The sequence below is a fragment of the Leucoraja erinacea genome, chromosome 37 (assembly GCF_028641065.1).
Source record: "Leucoraja erinacea ecotype New England chromosome 37, Leri_hhj_1, whole genome shotgun sequence".
Taxonomy (NCBI): Eukaryota; Metazoa; Chordata; class Chondrichthyes; order Rajiformes; family Rajidae; genus Leucoraja; species Leucoraja erinaceus.
The window spans coordinates 8485770-8501941 of NC_073413.1; the positions used below are offsets into that span (position 1 = coordinate 8485770).

The following is a 16172-nucleotide window of genomic DNA, read 5'->3' on the forward strand; positions in this document are numbered from 1 at the left end:
GAGGGGATCTTATAGAAACTTACAAAATTCTTAAGGGGTTGGACAGGCTAGATGCAGGTAGATTGTTCCCGATGTTAGGGAAGTCCAGGACAAGGGGTCACAGCTTAAGGATAAAGGGGAAATCCTTTAAAACCGAGATGAGAAGAACTTTTTTCACGCAGAGAGTGGTGAATCTCTGGAACTCTCTGCCACAGAGGGTAGCTGAGGCCAGTTCATTGGCTATATTTAAGAGGGAGTTAGATGTGGCCCTTGTGGCTAAGGGGATCAGGGGGTATGGAGAGAAGGCAGGTACGGGATACTGAGTTGGATGATCAGCCATGATCATATCGAATGGCGGTGCAGGCTCGAAGGGCCGAATGGCCTACTCCTGCACCTAATTTCTATGTTTCTATGTTTCTATGTTTGGTGGAGGGGGAGTGGGGAGGTAAACACTCTATCGTAGATCTTTCTGTTGTGAATGTTTGGGGCGGTGCGTTCTACTATTACAGAAGAAAGCCTTCAGTGTGTGACAACTCACAGGCATATAGCTTGCATTGATGTAGTCGGAAGAGCTGCTATCAGGCTGGCGGTCAAGCTTAACGCGAGTGACATCGTCTGAAAGAGGCAAGAGAGGAGAAAAATAATGTCATTGGAACGAGAAGCCGTCTTATGCACCGACCAGGTAGAACTCACCCTTGTCACCTGCCAACCGTAACACGGAGACATTATTCCTGCCACCCCCGGCCACTCCCTCTTCTCCCCTCGGGCAAAAGGTACAGAAGTGCGAAAACGCACACCTCCAGATTCAGGGCCAGTTTCTTCCCAGCTGTTATCAGGGAACGGAACCATCCTACCATAACCAGAGAACAGTTCTGAACTACTATCCACCTCATTGGTGACCCTCGGACTATCCTTGATCAGACTTTGCTGGCTTTACCTTGCACTAAACCTTATTCCCTTATCACATTTGACTACACTGTAAACGGCTCGATTGTAATCATGTATTGTCTTTCCGCTGACTGGTTAGCACGCAACAAAAGCTTTTCACTGTACCTCGGTACACGTGGCAATAAACTAAACTGAATTCAGAAACAGTGAAAGGCCATTCAGCCCCTCAGACCCATTCATTGATCCTTCCATTCCCTATATATTCCACCGGGTGGCGTTTGATCGCCTCGAGGACAAAGAAGGGAAGAGATTGAACTATTGAACTATTTTTCGCCTCCCATCACAGTGAGGAATGTGGGGGGAGTCACTGTGGTGGATGTTGATGTTAAAATGTATTTTGTGTGTTCTGTTGCTTTTTATTAGTGTAACTGTACGGCAAATCAAATTCCTCGTGGGTTGTAAAAGATATTTGTCTAATAAAGTAAGTATGAGTATAAGTATATCATAATATCACATAGACCCCGGTTCGATCCCGACTACGGGTGCTGTCTGTACGGAGTTTGCACGTTCTCCCCGTGACCTGCGTGGGTTTTCTCTGAAATGGCGGTTTCCTCCCACGCTCCAAAGACGTACAGGTTTGTAGGTTAATTGGTTTGGGTTTGTGTACTTGATACAAGTGTAAATTGTCGCTAGTGTGTATGGGGTAGTGTTATTGTGCGGGGATCGCTGGTCGGTGTGGACTTGGTGGGCTGAGAGGCCTGTTTCCGCGCTGTATCTCCAAACTAAAGTACACTAGACTAAATGCCAAACGCAGTACTCACATGGGAAGATGTTAGTGTATCGGTTCTTGACTTTGTTATCTGGGACTTGGAACGCTTCTTTAGGCTGGTTTGTACCAACATTTGCCAGGTTCTGCAATGAATCGAGGAGAGATTGTTCGTCAGTTAAGAAAGCAGAATGGAAATCTACTGCACAGCATAACTTTATTAGAAATCCATTCTAGGACCAACACTGTCTGCAGCATCATGCAAGGATAAACCGTGTACTTGGCATGCCCAAGTGACATTTTGGGAATGGTTGTAACATAAGGGCGACCCTAGTTCGATCCTGGCCTCAGGTGCTGTCTGTACGGAGTCTTTTTATGTTCTCCCCGTGACCTGCGTGGGTTCTCTCCCGCCCTCCAAAGACATTCAGGTTTGTAGGTTGATTGTAAAAATTGTCCCAGGTGTGGGATAGTATTAGCGTGCGGGGATCGCTGGTCGGTGCGGAGTCGGTGGGCTGTTTGCACGCTGCAATGCCCCTGTCCCACTTAGGAAACCTGAACGGAAACCTCTGGAGACTTTGCGCCCCACCCAAGGTTTCCGTGCGGTTCCCGGAGGTTTTTGTCAGTCTCCCTACATGCTTCCACTACCTGCAACCTCCAGGAACCGCACGGAAACCTTGGGCGGGGCGCAAAGTCTCCAGAGGTTTCCGTTCAGGTTTCCTAAGTGGGACAGGGGCAATAACCAACTCTAAAACTAGAACTAGTTAAGGAAGACTTTGATTGCTACTGGTGTCAGAGATGATCCGGAGATGAACTAGAGGACACAGCCTCAGAATTAAAGGACCCACATTTAGGAAGGAGATGAGACATTTCTTTAGACAGTGGTGAATCTGTGGAATTCTTTGCCACGGAAGGCTGTGGAGGCCAAGTCAATGGATATTTTTAAGGCAGAGATAGATAGATTCTTGATTAGTACAGGTGTCAGAGGTTATGAGGAGAAGGCAGGAGAATGGGGTTAGGAGAGAGAGTTAGCTCAGCCATGATTGAACGGCGGAGTAGATTTGATGGGCTGAATGGCCTAGTTCTACTACTATCACTTATGACCTTATGTGCTCACAGTAAGGATTTAAATACATTGTACATACCTGATATTCTTCCGCAAAGCCAATGTCTGTGTCAGCGTGCTTACGCTGGAAGTAACTCTTGTATTCACTCACAGGGACGGGCCTGGTGATGAAACAGAGAGCAAAAAGATTATTTAATGCTCTTACAAACCAACCTCCTTTCCCCACTGGCTCCATCTGCACCTCACGCTGCCTCGGCAAGGCCAGCAGCACAATCAAGGGCCAGTCTCACCCCGGCCACTCCCTCTTCTCCCCTCTCCCATCGGGCAAAAGGTACAGAAGTGTGAAAACGCACACCTCCAGATTCAGAGACAGTTTCTTCCCAGCTGTTATCAGGCAACTGAATGATCCTACACCAGCCAGAGAGCAGTGCTGAACTACTATCTACCTCATTGGTGACTCAGGGAGGACTTAAGCCAGAAAGGGTTATTGGGAAGAAAGAGCTACTTTAAATTTAGTTGCATCTGGTTGGGTAACTATAGTTGGGTGGAGATTATTCCATGCTTTAATTGTGCGGGGGAAGAACGAATTGCTGTACACATCTATCTTTGTAGCTGGGATCACAAATTGGATCGAATGCCCTCGTCTGCTCCTAATTGGTTTGGGTTTGGTGTAGGTCTTGTAGTCTATGTCGAGCTGACCATTTAACATTTTGTAAAAACAGGTCAAACGGTGAGCTTCACGTCTGTCTGTCTCGGAGAGGGTTCCTCCCACCCCGACCAGTGAATTCAGAAGTTTGGTGACACTCGCTTCTCTCTCATAGGTGTTAGTAATAAATCGAGCTGCCTGTCTTTGGACACGTTCGATGGAAGAAATGTTTTTATGTGTGTATGGGTCCCATGTTGCAACTGCGTAGTCCAAATGAGGTCTAACGAGGGTGAAGTATAGCTTCTCCTTGCCAGAAGTTGAACAATGATGAAAGTTGCGCCTCAGAATGTTTAGGACACCTGTTGCTTTCACCGTTGCATGATGAGTCTGACCATTCCAACGCAGATCATTCTGCAATTTGATGCCAAGATACTTGGTTTGTTTGGATTCTTCAAGTATATTGTAAGATGTTTCGCCTGGATTCCTCCTTCTGGTGACACGCATGGTTTCACATTTGGAAGGGTTAAACTGCATGCCCCATTGTTGTGACCATTCGACCATAGTATCGAGATCCTTTTGGAGAGCATCTTCATCATCAGCTGACTTAATTGGATGGTACAGCAAACAATCATCAGCGAATAGTCTGGTTGTACTTGCGACTTTTTCACGGATGTTATTTATGTAAAGCAAAAATAGGTGTGGGCTCCACCAAGATGCAGGACAGAACGCCACAGGAGATCCTTCTAGTAGTTGGTAAGATGGTTCAGTTGCCTGGTAACAGCTGGTCTATGTTCTAAGTGCAGCCCCATCAATGCTGCAAGGCAGCAACTCCTCCACAGCCCCACCATTACTCACTGCCCTTACTAACGAAGGCCAACCTGACAAATGCCTCCTTCACCAGCCAGTCTGCTTGTGGCACCACCTTCAGGGAACTATGTACAGGTACTTGTACAAACTTTGAAAGCTTCTCTCTAATGCGATCAAAATTTGATTTCACAAAATTTAGAATTTTAACAAATGGACCAGTTTTGTCCACTTATATATCTAAGACAATAGACAATAGGTGCAGGAGTAGGCCATTCGGCCCTTCGAGCCAGCACCGCCATTCACTATGATCATCCACAACCATTACCCCATTCCTGCCTTCTCCCCTGACTCCGCTATATTTAAGAACTCTATCTGAAACTCCCTTGAAAGCATCCAGAGAATCGGCCTCCTCCGCTGCCCTCTGAGGCAGAGAATCCCACAGATTCACTAACTATTTAAAAATAGTTAGTGAACCTGAAAATGGATTGCAAGTATGTTGGACACCGCTCATCTTGAGGAAATGCGATTCCTCCTAATGGATAAATCAGACCAATTCATAACGAGTTGGTCTCCATTCGTCGTTTTTTTGGAATCATATGGTGCAATTTTAACACAATTGTAAAAAATAACTGTTTCAGGACTGGACGAGGGTTGGTCAAGACTATAAATAATGATCTCCTTTTCTTTTCACTATTTTCTCTCTCAACTTTCTTCATTTACTCGTTTTCTTTCTTCACACACTATATATTTCACATCTTTCTATCCTTTACTATCTAACTTCTTTTTCTTATTCTCATCTTTTTTCAATGTAACAAAAAAAAAAAAGAAGTTGTACATAAAATGTATTATGAAAATATATATAAGGCACTTTGGTGCCATATGACTGTGCTTACTTCTAATAAAATAAAATATTTAAAAAAAAAATAAAAAAAAAAATAGTTAACGTCAGAATCATCGGGAACAGGGAACATTTCCACCTACTTGAATGCTGTCGGAAGGCTGTACATTGATGACAGTTTCGGATCCTGTTGCTTCCTGGAATTAAATAAAAGTTCCAAATATCAATTTAGGTAGATTTAGTATATTAAAATGCCGTAACGTATTTCGCCCAATATTATTAAACAAAAAAAGATGCAAAAATTGATACACAGTCCATATGCAATTAGTCCAGATCTTAAAGCTGATTTTAAAGGAGATAAGTGGAAAATTCACCCTCCACCCTCTGTGGACCAACTTGCCCACACTGGCCAACATGTCAAGTCAAGTCAAGTCAAGTTTATTTGTCACATACACATACGAGATGTGCAGTGAGATGAAAAGTGGCAATGCTCGCGGACTTTGTGCAAAAAGACAAACAAGCAAACAACCAAACAAACTACAAACAGAATCACATATTATTTTACATATTAAATATTAAGGGGGGTGGAAGGAAAAAGGGAAAAAAACAGCAATTTTGAAAAAGCAGTAGAGTGGTTCAGTAAAAGTTAGTCCCTGGTGAGATAGGAGTTTACAGTCTGGGAAGAAATTCATTCTCATCCACTCCGTTCTCACAGCATGGCAACGGAGGCGTTTGCCTGACCGTAGCAGCTGGAAGTCCATTACAGGGGTGGAAGGTGTCTCCCATGATCTTGTTGGCTCTGGAGTTGCACCTCCTGATGTATAGTTCCTGCAGGGGGGCGAGTGAAGTTCCCACAGTGCGTTCGGCCGAACGCACTACTCTCTGCAGAGCCTCCTTGTCCTGGGCAGAGCAGTTCCCAAGCTTTCCCATCTACACTAGTCCCATCTGCCTGCATTTGGCCCATATCCCACTGAAGCAGCCCACCCCATGACAGAGGGGGGAGGAGTTGTACAGTTTGATAGCCACGGGGAAGAAGGATCTCCTGTGGCGTTCTGTGCTGCATCTTGGTGGAACCAGTCTGTTGCTGAAGGTGCTCCTCAGGTTGGTCAGTGTGTCATGGAGGGGGTGAGCTGTATTGTCCAAGACATCAGGGCCAATTGCGGAAGACCTTGATCTGAAGAAGTGTCTCGACCCGAAACGTCACCCATTCCTTCTCTCCAGAGATGCTGCCTGTCCCGCTGAGTTACTCCAGCTTTTTGTGGAGTGGTCTATCTTTGATTAGTACGGGTGTCAGGGGTTATGGGGAGAAGGCAGGAGAATGGGGTTAGGAGGGAGAGATAGATCAGCCATGATTGAATGGCGGAGTAGACTTGAAGGGCCAAATGGCCTAATTCTGCTCCTAATACATAAGAACATGAGATGTTGACTCGTACCTCTGCTGCCGGCTTTTACGGATGATGAAGAACACCAGGATGCCAATCAGGATCAAGCCCAGTAACGAGCCAATCGTGGCTCCAATGATAATGGCTGCAAAGATCATAAATGGATGGTTATCACAAACATTCAGATTCAGATTCAGATTCAATTTTAATTGTCATTGTCAGTGTACAGTACAGAGACAACGAAATGCATTTAGCATCTCCCTTGAAGAGCGACATAGCAAACGATTTGAATAAAAAAAAAAATAATAATAATAATAATAAGTGTCCGGGGGGGGTGATTGGCAGTCAAAGAGAGGGAGCAGAGGAGAAATACTCATTGAGGACCTTGCCCATCTCCTGCGTGGCAAGGTGGTGCAGCGGTAGACAAGAGACACTAGGCAATAGGTGCAGGAGTAGAGGCCATTCGGCCCTTCGAGCCAGCACAACGCCATTCAATGTGATCATGGCTGATCATCCCCAATCAGTACCCCGTTCCTGCCTTCTCCCCATATCCCCTGACTCCGCTATCTTTAAGAGCCCTATCTAGCTCTCTCTCGAAAGTATCCAGAGAACCGGCCTCCACCGCCCTCTGAGGCAGAGAATTCCACAGACTCACCACTCTCTGTGAGAAAAAGTGTTTCCTCGTCTCCGTTCTAAATGGCTTACCGCTTATTCTTAAACTGTGTGTTGCCCCTGGTTCTGGACTCCCCCAACATCGGGAACATGTTTCCTGCCTCTAGCATGTCCTAACCCTTAACAATCTTATATGTCTCAATGAGATACCCTCTCATCCTTCTAAACTCCAGAGTGTACAAGCCCAGCTGCTCCATTCTCTCAGCATATGACAGTCCCGCCATCCCGGGAATTAACCTGGTAAACCTACGCTGCACCCCCTCAATAGCAAGAATAGACTTGCAAGTAGACTTGCTGCCTCACGGCACTGGAGACCAGGTTCAATACTGACTATGGGCGCTGTCTGAACGGAGTTTGTACGTTCTCCCTGTGACCTGCGTGGGTTTTCTCCAAGATCTTCGGTTTTCTCCCCCGCTCCAAAGACGTGCAGGTTTGTAGGTTAATTGGCTTGGTGTAAATGTAAAAATTGTCCCTGGTGTGTGTAGGATAGTGTTAGTGTGCGGGGATCGCTGGGTGGTGCGGGCTTGGTGGGCCGAAGGGCCTGTTTCTGCAGTGTGTCTCTAAACTAAACTTAACTAAACAAATCGCCCTGGAGAGGAAAAGACTACAAGAAGTAGTAAACACTGCCCAGTCCATCATCGGCTCTGACCTTCCTTCCATCGAGGGGATTTATCGCAGTCGCTGCCTCAAAAAGGCTGGCAGCATCATCAAAGACCCACACCATCCTGGCCACACACTCATCTCCCTGCTGCCTTCAGGTAGAAGGTACAGGAGCCTGAAGACTGCAACATCCAGGTTCAGGAATAGCTACTTCCCCACAGCCTCAAAAAGGCTGGCAGTATCATCAAAGACCCACACCATCCTGGCCACACACTCATCTCCCCGCTACCTTCAGGTAGAAGGTACAGGAGCCTGAAGACTGCAACATCCAGGTTCAGGAATAGCTACTTCCCCACAGCCATCAGGCTATTAAACCTGGCTCGGACAAAACTGAACATTAATAGCCCATATCTGTTATTTGCACTTTATCAGTTTATTTATTCATGTGTGTGTATATATTTATATAATGATATATGGACACACTGATCTGTTTTGTAGTCTATGCCTACTATGTTCTGTTGTGCTGAAGCAAAGCAAGAATCTCATTGTTCTATCAGGGACACATGACAATAAACTCTCTTGAACCAAGGACCAGCATGGTTTACTCATTGAGTCATTAGCTTAGTTTAGTTCAGCATAAAGGAGGGTCTCAACCTGAAACGTCACCCATTCCTTCTATATAGAGATGTTGAGTTACTCCAGCATTTTGTGTCTATCTTCAGAAGATAGTTCAAACATACACACACACGCACACAGTACAGATAAAAAAACAATGAGAGTGCAATAGTATTAATAATAGTCACTCACAAGGGCTATCAGGCCCTGACATGGATGGAGGAAGCATTTGCATTCAATATACTCACGATTAAAGCTGGTTTGGCAATTTGTGGTCATCTGTTGGCTGGATGTCTTCCCACTCTCGGTGACGATGGTGAGTGTATACGTTCGTCCTGGCTGCAGGTTGTCCACTGTCAGGCTTCTCTCCTCCTTCCCAAGGACTTGGTTGCTGATTAATTGGTCACCATCATAGGTGGAGGCTTTGAACATGCTGAACTGGCCGTTTGGTTGGCTCCATTTCGTCTCCACCGTGTACCCTGTACTTCCTGAGCACTGGAAGTCAGATATAGCGGCAGGAACTGGAAAATAGATGGAGTGACGTGTTTACAGTCTGGAGGCACATGTCCATGCCTTCCCTCCAGCATATAGAGCAGAGCATTGAGTATAGAAGTTGGGATGTAATGTTAAAATTGTACAAGGCATTGGTGAGGCCAATTCTGGAGTATGGTGTACAATTTTGGTCGCCTAATTATAGGAAGGATGTCAACAAAATAGAGAGAGTACAGAGGAGATTTACTAGAATGTTGCCTGGGTTTCAGCAACTAAGTTACAGAGATAGGTTGAACAAGTTAGGTCTTTATTCTCTGGAGCGCGGAAGGTTAAGGGGGGACTTGATAGAGGTCTTTAAAATGATGAGAGGGATAGACAGAGTTGACGTGGATAAGCTTTTCTCACTGACAGTAGGGAAGATTCAAACAAGAGGACATGACTTGAGAATTAAGGGACAGAAGTTTAGGGGTAACATGAGGGGGAACTTCTTTACTCAGAGAGTGGTAGCGGTGTGGAATGAGCTTCCAGTGGAGGTGGTGGAGGCAGGTTCGATTTTATCATTTAAAAATAAATTGGATAGTTATATGGACGGGAAAGGAATGGAGGGTTATGGTATGAGTGCAGGTAGATGGGACTAGGGGAGAATTCGTGTTCGGCAGGGACTAGAAGGGCCGAGATGGCCTGTTTCCGTGCTGTAATTGTTATATGGTTATATAGAAACATCGAAGAAACATAGAAAAATAGGTGCAGGTTTGGCCCTTCGAACCAGCACCGCCATTCATTGTGACCATGGCTGATCATCTAAAATCAGTACCCCGTTCCTGCCTTCTCCCCATATCCCTCGATTCCTTTAGCTCTAAGAGCTAAATCTAATTCTCTCTTGAGAATATCCAGTGAATTGGCCTCCAGTGTCTTCCACAGATTCACAACTCTCTGGGTGAAAACGTTTTTTCTCTTCTCAGTCCTAAATGGCCTACCTTCTTAAACTATGACCCCTGGTTCTGGATTCCCCTCAACATGGGGACGATATCCTTCCATATCTTCACCCCCGAGACAGTTACGTGATGAGGACCTCAGATAGACGCAAAATGCTGGAGTAACTCAGCGGGACAGGCAGCATCTCTGGAGAAAAGGACCAGGTGACTTTTCGGGGCGAGACCCTTCTTCAGGAACATCAACCATTCCTTCTCTCCAGAGATGCTGCCTGACCCGCTGAGGTACTCCAGCATTTACTGTCTATCTTCGGGGTAGACCAGCATCTGCTGTTCCTTTCACCTCATGACGAGCACTTCACAGAGATAGGAGCAGAATATGATTAACAGCATCAAAAAATATTTAATCTAATAATAATAATAATAATAATTTTACATTTTATTTATGGGCGCCTTTCAAGAGTCTCAAGGACACCTAATATGGCATCTGAGGGGCCTGAAAATATTGATTAAGAAAACTTAGGCAATAGCTCTAAGGAATTCTTGCATCTCCTTGTAATATTCAATGCATGGCTAGCAGACAGTGAATATCTCTATGTTCAAGAAGGAACTGCAGATGCTGGAAAATGGAAGGTGGACAAAATTGCTGGAGAAACTCAGCGGGTGCGGCAGCATCTATGGAGCGAAGGAAATAGGCAACGTTTCGGGACGAAACCCTTCCGGGTTTCGGCCCGAAACGTTGCCTATTTCCTTCAGGGTTTCGGCCCGAAACGTTGCCTATTTCCTTCAGGGTTTCGGCTCGAAACGTTGCCTATTTCCTTCAGGGTTTCGGCCCGAAACGTTGCCCATTTCCTTCGCTCCATAGATGCTGCTGCACCCGCTGAGTTTCTCCAGCAATTTTGTCCACCAGTAACACTTGCTTTCCCCATCCTATTTCTCGGATTAGTTTCACTGTCCTCCTGATTCATTTTACTGTTTGCATGCCTCGTTGTCACCTTCCCCTCAGCCAAAGATGAAGCATTCTACCTTTCCCTGATCAGCGTCTGCTTTTCACACCTTACATTCTCTCCGCACCCTTCCATATCTCTAGACTCCCTCTCCCCCTGACTCTCAGTCTGGAGAAGGGTCTCGTCCCGAAACGCCACCCTTGCCTTATCTCAATAGACATTAGACAACAGACAATAGGTGCAGGAGTAGGCCATTCGGCCCTTTGGGCCAGCATAGAAACATAGACAATAGGTGCAGGAGTAGGCCATTCGGCCCTTTGGGCCAGCATAGAAACATAGACAATAGGTGCAGGAGTAGGCCATTCGGCCCTTTGGGCCAGCATAGAAACATAGACAATAGGTGCAGGAGTAGGCCATTCGGCCCTTTGGGCCAGCATAGAAACATAGACAATAGGTGCAGGAGTAGGCCATTCGGCCCTTCGAGCCTGCACCTCCATTCAATGTGATCATGGCTGATCGTCCCCAATCAGTACCCCGTTCCTGCCTTCCCCCCATATCCCCTGACTCCGCTATCTTTAAGAGCCCTATCTAGCTCTCTCTTGAAAGCATCCAGAGAACCTGCCTCCACCGCCCTCTGTGAGGCAGAGAATCCCACAGACTCACCACTCTCCAGGGATGCTGCCTGTCCTGCTGAGCTACTCCGGAGTGTTAGCGTGTTGCATTGGAGCCATTACCGTTACTTCAAAAGAAATGACTTACTTGTGGAGTTAACCACGGTCTCAGGGGAACTCAGTGTGCCTCCAGGGGTGACTGACTGCATCATCAGCTGGTATTGTACGCCAGGGACCAGCCTAGTCACCGTGAAGGTTGTCACGCCCGGACCTGTGTCGATAGCCGCGCGGCCACTACGGGTAACGTTGGTGAGTGTAATCCTGTACGTGTACTCCGGGGCTCTTGCATCCGTGGGCGCTGCCCATGCTACTTCCATTGACACCGTTGTCGTGTTGATCACGGTCAACCCAGAGACTGGAGATGGATCTGTCGAGAAGAAGGCAGAGAGTTAACATAGGAGATATCCAGCACCTTGCGGACTTCAGCTACCACTCCGCCATTAAATCATGGCTGTTGTAGACTCAAACAACAGACAATAGACAATAGGTGCAAGAGTAGGCCATTCGGCCCTTCCAGCCAGCACCGCCATTCAATGTGATCATGGCTGATCATCCCCAATCAGTACCCCGTTCCAAAACGCCTTCTCCCCATATCCCCTGACCCCACTATCTTTAAGAGCCCTATCTAGCTCTCTCTTGAAAGCATCCAGAGAACCAGCCTCCACCGCCCTCCGAGGCAGAGAATTCCACAGACTCATCACTCTCTGTGAGAAAAAGTGTTTCCTCGTCTCCGTTCTAAATGGCTTACCCCTCATTATTAAATTGTGTGTGTGTGGCCCCTGGTTCTGGACTCCCCCAACATCGGGACGATGTTTGCTGCCTCTAGCGTGTCCAAGCCCTTAACAATCTTATATGTTACAATAAGGTCTCACCGATGTCAATTGAAACTGAAGCATGATTTTCCTGTTGTATTCATTCCTCCTTACGAGAAACTATAACATTCGAGAAACATAGACAATAGGTGCAGGAGGAGGCCATTCGGCCCTTCGAGCCAGCACTGCCATTCAATGTGATCAAGGCTGATCATCCCCAATCAGTACCCCGTTCCTGCCTTCTCCCCATATCCCTTGATTCCGTTAGCCTCTAGAGCTAAATCTAACTCTCTCTTGAAAACATCCAGCTTCTCTTGATCTATCTCTCCCTTGCAACCCCATTCTCCTGCCTTCTCCCCATAACCCCGACACCCGTACTAAGCAAGAATATCTCTGACTCAGCAAAGGGCCTTCAGCAGCGAGTTCCGAAAACACTCCACCCGCTGGTGAAATTTCAGGACCTTCTAGACACCAAATGCTGGAGTAACTCAGCGGGACAGGCGGCATCTCTGGAGAGAAGGAATGGGTGACGTTTCAGGTCTAGACCCTTCTTCATACTGCTCAAGACAGATTTTACCCATTCCTTCTCGCTACAGATGCTGCCTGTCCCGCTGAGTTACTCCAGCATTTTGTGTCTATATTTTTTTGAGTTACTTACTCGAGGTGCTTGTCAACTCCACAGGTGTGCTCCGTGTGTTCTCAGGTGTGACTGACCGCACCAACAGCTGGTATTGATCCCCAGGTTGCAGCCCTGTCGCTGTGAATGTTGTCTCGCCTTTACTCGTGATAGTGGTCAAACCAACACCGCCAGCAACATTCGTGACTGTAACGTTGTAGGTGTAATCCGAGGCTCTTGTATTATTTGGTGTCGTCCATTCAATCCTTAACGACTGTGTAGTCCCGTTCACCACAGACAGTCCAGTCACTGGAGAGGGATCTGTTACGAGAGAGGCAGAGGGAGGGGTTAGATTGTGTGGGGCACCCTATTTCCTGAGTGCTCTCCTGCTGTGTGTCCAACTCAAATTGTGTGGTTAGACACAAAATGCTGGAGTAACTCAGCGGGACAGGCAGCATACAATACAATACAATACAATTTATTTGTCACTTGAACCCCATAGAGGCTCAAGTGAAATGTTGTTTCTGCAGTCATACACACAAGGAAAAAAAGACCCAAGACACAACACAATTTACACAGACATCCATCACAGCGCATCTCCTCCTCGCTGTGATGGAAGGCAAAAAAAACGTATCTCTCCCCTGCACTTCCCTCTCCCCCCGATGTCAGAGTCAAAGTCAGAGCCCCCGGCGGGCGATAACAATTGTCCCGCGGCCATTTAACACCGCGCCGGGTGATGCAAGGCCGCGCTCCGGGTCTTGTTGTTGGAGCCCCGGGCGGGCGCTGGCAAAGTCCCGCAGCCGTTGAAGCCGCGCCGGGCGGTGATGTAAGGCCCTGCTCCTGGTCATCCTCGACCCCGCGACTCGGGCGGGTGAAGTCGCCGTTGCGGAAGCCCCGAAAAGCGGTCTCCCCAGGGACCCGCGGGCTCCCGGTGTCACTGTCTACCAGACCTGCGGTTGAAGCCTCCGAATCTCCGGGGGTCGGGTCGCAGCAGCGCTCCACCACCGCTCCTCCCGCTCCGGACTCGGCCAGCTCCGTGATGGTGAGTAGCTCCGCAGCTCCGTGACTGGAGCCCCAGGACGTTCCTGCTGGAGACCGTTCCACGTTGCAGCCCCAACGACAACGGAGACCCGACAGGGAAAAGGTCGGGTTCTCCGTGCAGGGGAAAGATTTTAAAAGTTTCCCCCCCCCCCCACACACTCACACACACACACACACACATACCCCATCAAAAAAATTAAAACTACATTAAAACGGGACAAAAAATAACCAAAAGACAGACGGACTGCAGAGGCCGCTGTGACGTGAGTCGTGCCGCCCACCGGAATCTCTGGAGCGAAGGAACGTGTGACACTCCGGGTCAGGGTATTCAACGTCAGTATATCGTCACATGTACTAATTGAGGCCGGTTTCCATGCTGTATCTCTAAACCAAACTAATCTACTGTCTGATAAACATTTGTGTTTAAGAAGCAACTGCTGATGCCGGAAAATCGAAGGTAGACAAAAATGCTGGAGAAACTCAGCGGGTGCAGCAGCATCAATGGAGCGAAGGAAATTGGCAATGTTTCGGGCCGAAACCCTTCTTCAGACTGATGGAAGGGTTTCGGGCCGAAACGTTGCCTATTTCCTTCGCTCCATAGATGCTGCTGCACCCGCTGAGTTTCTCCAGCATTTTTGTCTACCTTCAGGTTTGTAGCTTAATCGGCTTCTGTAAATAGTCCCGTGTGTGGGATAGTACTAGGGTGCGGGTGACCGCTGGTCGGCACCGACTCGGTGGGCCGAAGGGCCTGTTTCCATGCTGTATCTAGGGTTGCCAACTGGCCTGTGTTAGACGGGCTAATCCCGTATTTTGGGCTAAACAGTACTGCTACTACTCGGGCGTTTGGGTCGGAGTTACTTACTTGTGGTTTTTGTCACCTGTGCAGGTGTGCTCCATGTGTCCTCAGGTGTGACTGACCGCACCAACAGCTGGTATTGATCCCCAGGTTGCAGCCCTGTCGCTGTGAATGCTACCTCGCCTTTACTCGTGCTCTTGGTCCAACCAACACCGCCAGCAACATTAGTGACTGTAACGTTGTAGGTGTAATTCGAGGCTCTTGTATTATTTGGTGTCATCCATTCAATCCTTAACGAATCTGTTGTCCCAATCACCACAGACAGTCCAGTCACTGGAGAGGGATCTGTTACGAGAGAGGCAGAGGGAGGGGTTAGATTGTGTGGGGCACCCTATTTCCTGAGTGCTCTCCTGCTGTGTGTGTCCAACTCAAATTGTGTGGTTAGACACAAAATGCTGGAGTAACTCAGCGGGACAGGCAGCATCTCTGGAGAGAAGGAACGTGTGATGCTCCGGGTCAGGGTACTCAAGGTCAGTATATCGTCACATGTACTAATTGAGGTACAGTGAAACTTGAGGCATCACACAGCCATACGAAGTGAAAAGCAACAAGAGGAACGACCACATGAGAGTTAACACAAACCTCCATCACAGGGGCTTCCATATTCGGGACCCGTCTTCAAAGCGATCTCAGGGAAGTGGGCGGTACAGAGATAAAATGTAGTCGGGGACAGTAATGGCCCTGTCCCACACGGTACGAGTTCATTCCAAGAGCTCTCCCGAGTTTAAAAAAAAATCAAACTCGTGGTAAGCACGGAGAATGTACGTAGCGGGTACGTCGGAGCTCGGGGACGTCTCTAAGCGGTTTGTAACGCTAACGGTAGGTACTCGGGAAGACTCGCTAACGGCAGGTAAGCACGGGAAGACTGGTGAAGATTTTTCGACATGTTGAAAAATGTCCACGAGAGCCCCGAGTACCGACGAGCGGCCATTACCGTAAATCTCCGAGTTGGAATCAGGGCAAACTCGGGGGAGAGAGAGAGCTCTTGGAATGAACTCGTACAGTGGGACAGGGGTTTAAGACTGGTTGGAGAACTGGGAAGGGGGAAGGGATGGAGGGAGAGGGAAAGCAAGTTTCAACTTGAAGTTAGAGAAGTCCATGTTCATACCGCTGGGGTGTAAGCTGCCCAAGCGAAATATCAGGTGCTGTTCCTCCAATTTGCGCTGGGCCTCACTCGTTACATATTTAACTAACTGATTCCCGTAATGTGCCTTTAATTTCCACAGCCCCACCCCAGACCAGCAGTATTTGTTACCCCACTCTAACCACACTAATTGCACTTCATTCGGTGGCGCAGCGGGTAGAGTTGCTGCCCCACAGCGCCAGAGACCCCCGGTTCGATCCTGACCACGGGTGCTGTCTGTACGGAGTTTGCACGTTCTCCCTGTGACCACATGTGTTTTCTCTGGGTGTTCCGGTTCCCTCCCACATTCCAAAGACGTGCTGGTTTGTAGCCTATGTTCAGATTCAATTTTAATTCAGATTCAGATTCAATTTTAATTGTCATTGTCAGTGTACAGTACAGAGACAACGAAATGCAATGTTTAAG

The 16172-nt window shown here is 47.6% G+C and overlaps 1 protein-coding gene across 3 annotated transcripts in view; it reads right to left on the reverse strand.

The window, feature by feature from the left end:
- LOC129713895 (receptor-type tyrosine-protein phosphatase eta-like) overlaps positions 1 to 16172 on the reverse strand; it is a 57188-nt gene that overhangs the window by 8989 nt on the left and 32027 nt on the right. For 2 of the 3 annotated variants that reach the window (XM_055663261.1, XM_055663260.1), the window contains 7 exons: positions 11387 to 11665; positions 8505 to 8777; positions 6421 to 6514; positions 5131 to 5184; positions 2776 to 2857; positions 1689 to 1779; positions 518 to 594 (listed from right to left, as the gene is read on the reverse strand). In XM_055663261.1, coding sequence (XP_055519236.1) covers positions 518 to 594; positions 1689 to 1779; positions 2776 to 2857; positions 5131 to 5184; positions 6421 to 6514; positions 8505 to 8777; positions 11387 to 11665 — 950 coding nt within the window. Of the gene's footprint in view, positions 1 to 517; positions 595 to 1688; positions 1780 to 2775; positions 2858 to 5130; positions 5185 to 6420; positions 6515 to 8504; positions 8778 to 11386; positions 11666 to 12768; positions 13048 to 14629; positions 14909 to 16172 lie in introns of all 3 variants that reach the window. The other variant, XM_055663262.1, reaches the window with a different exon arrangement.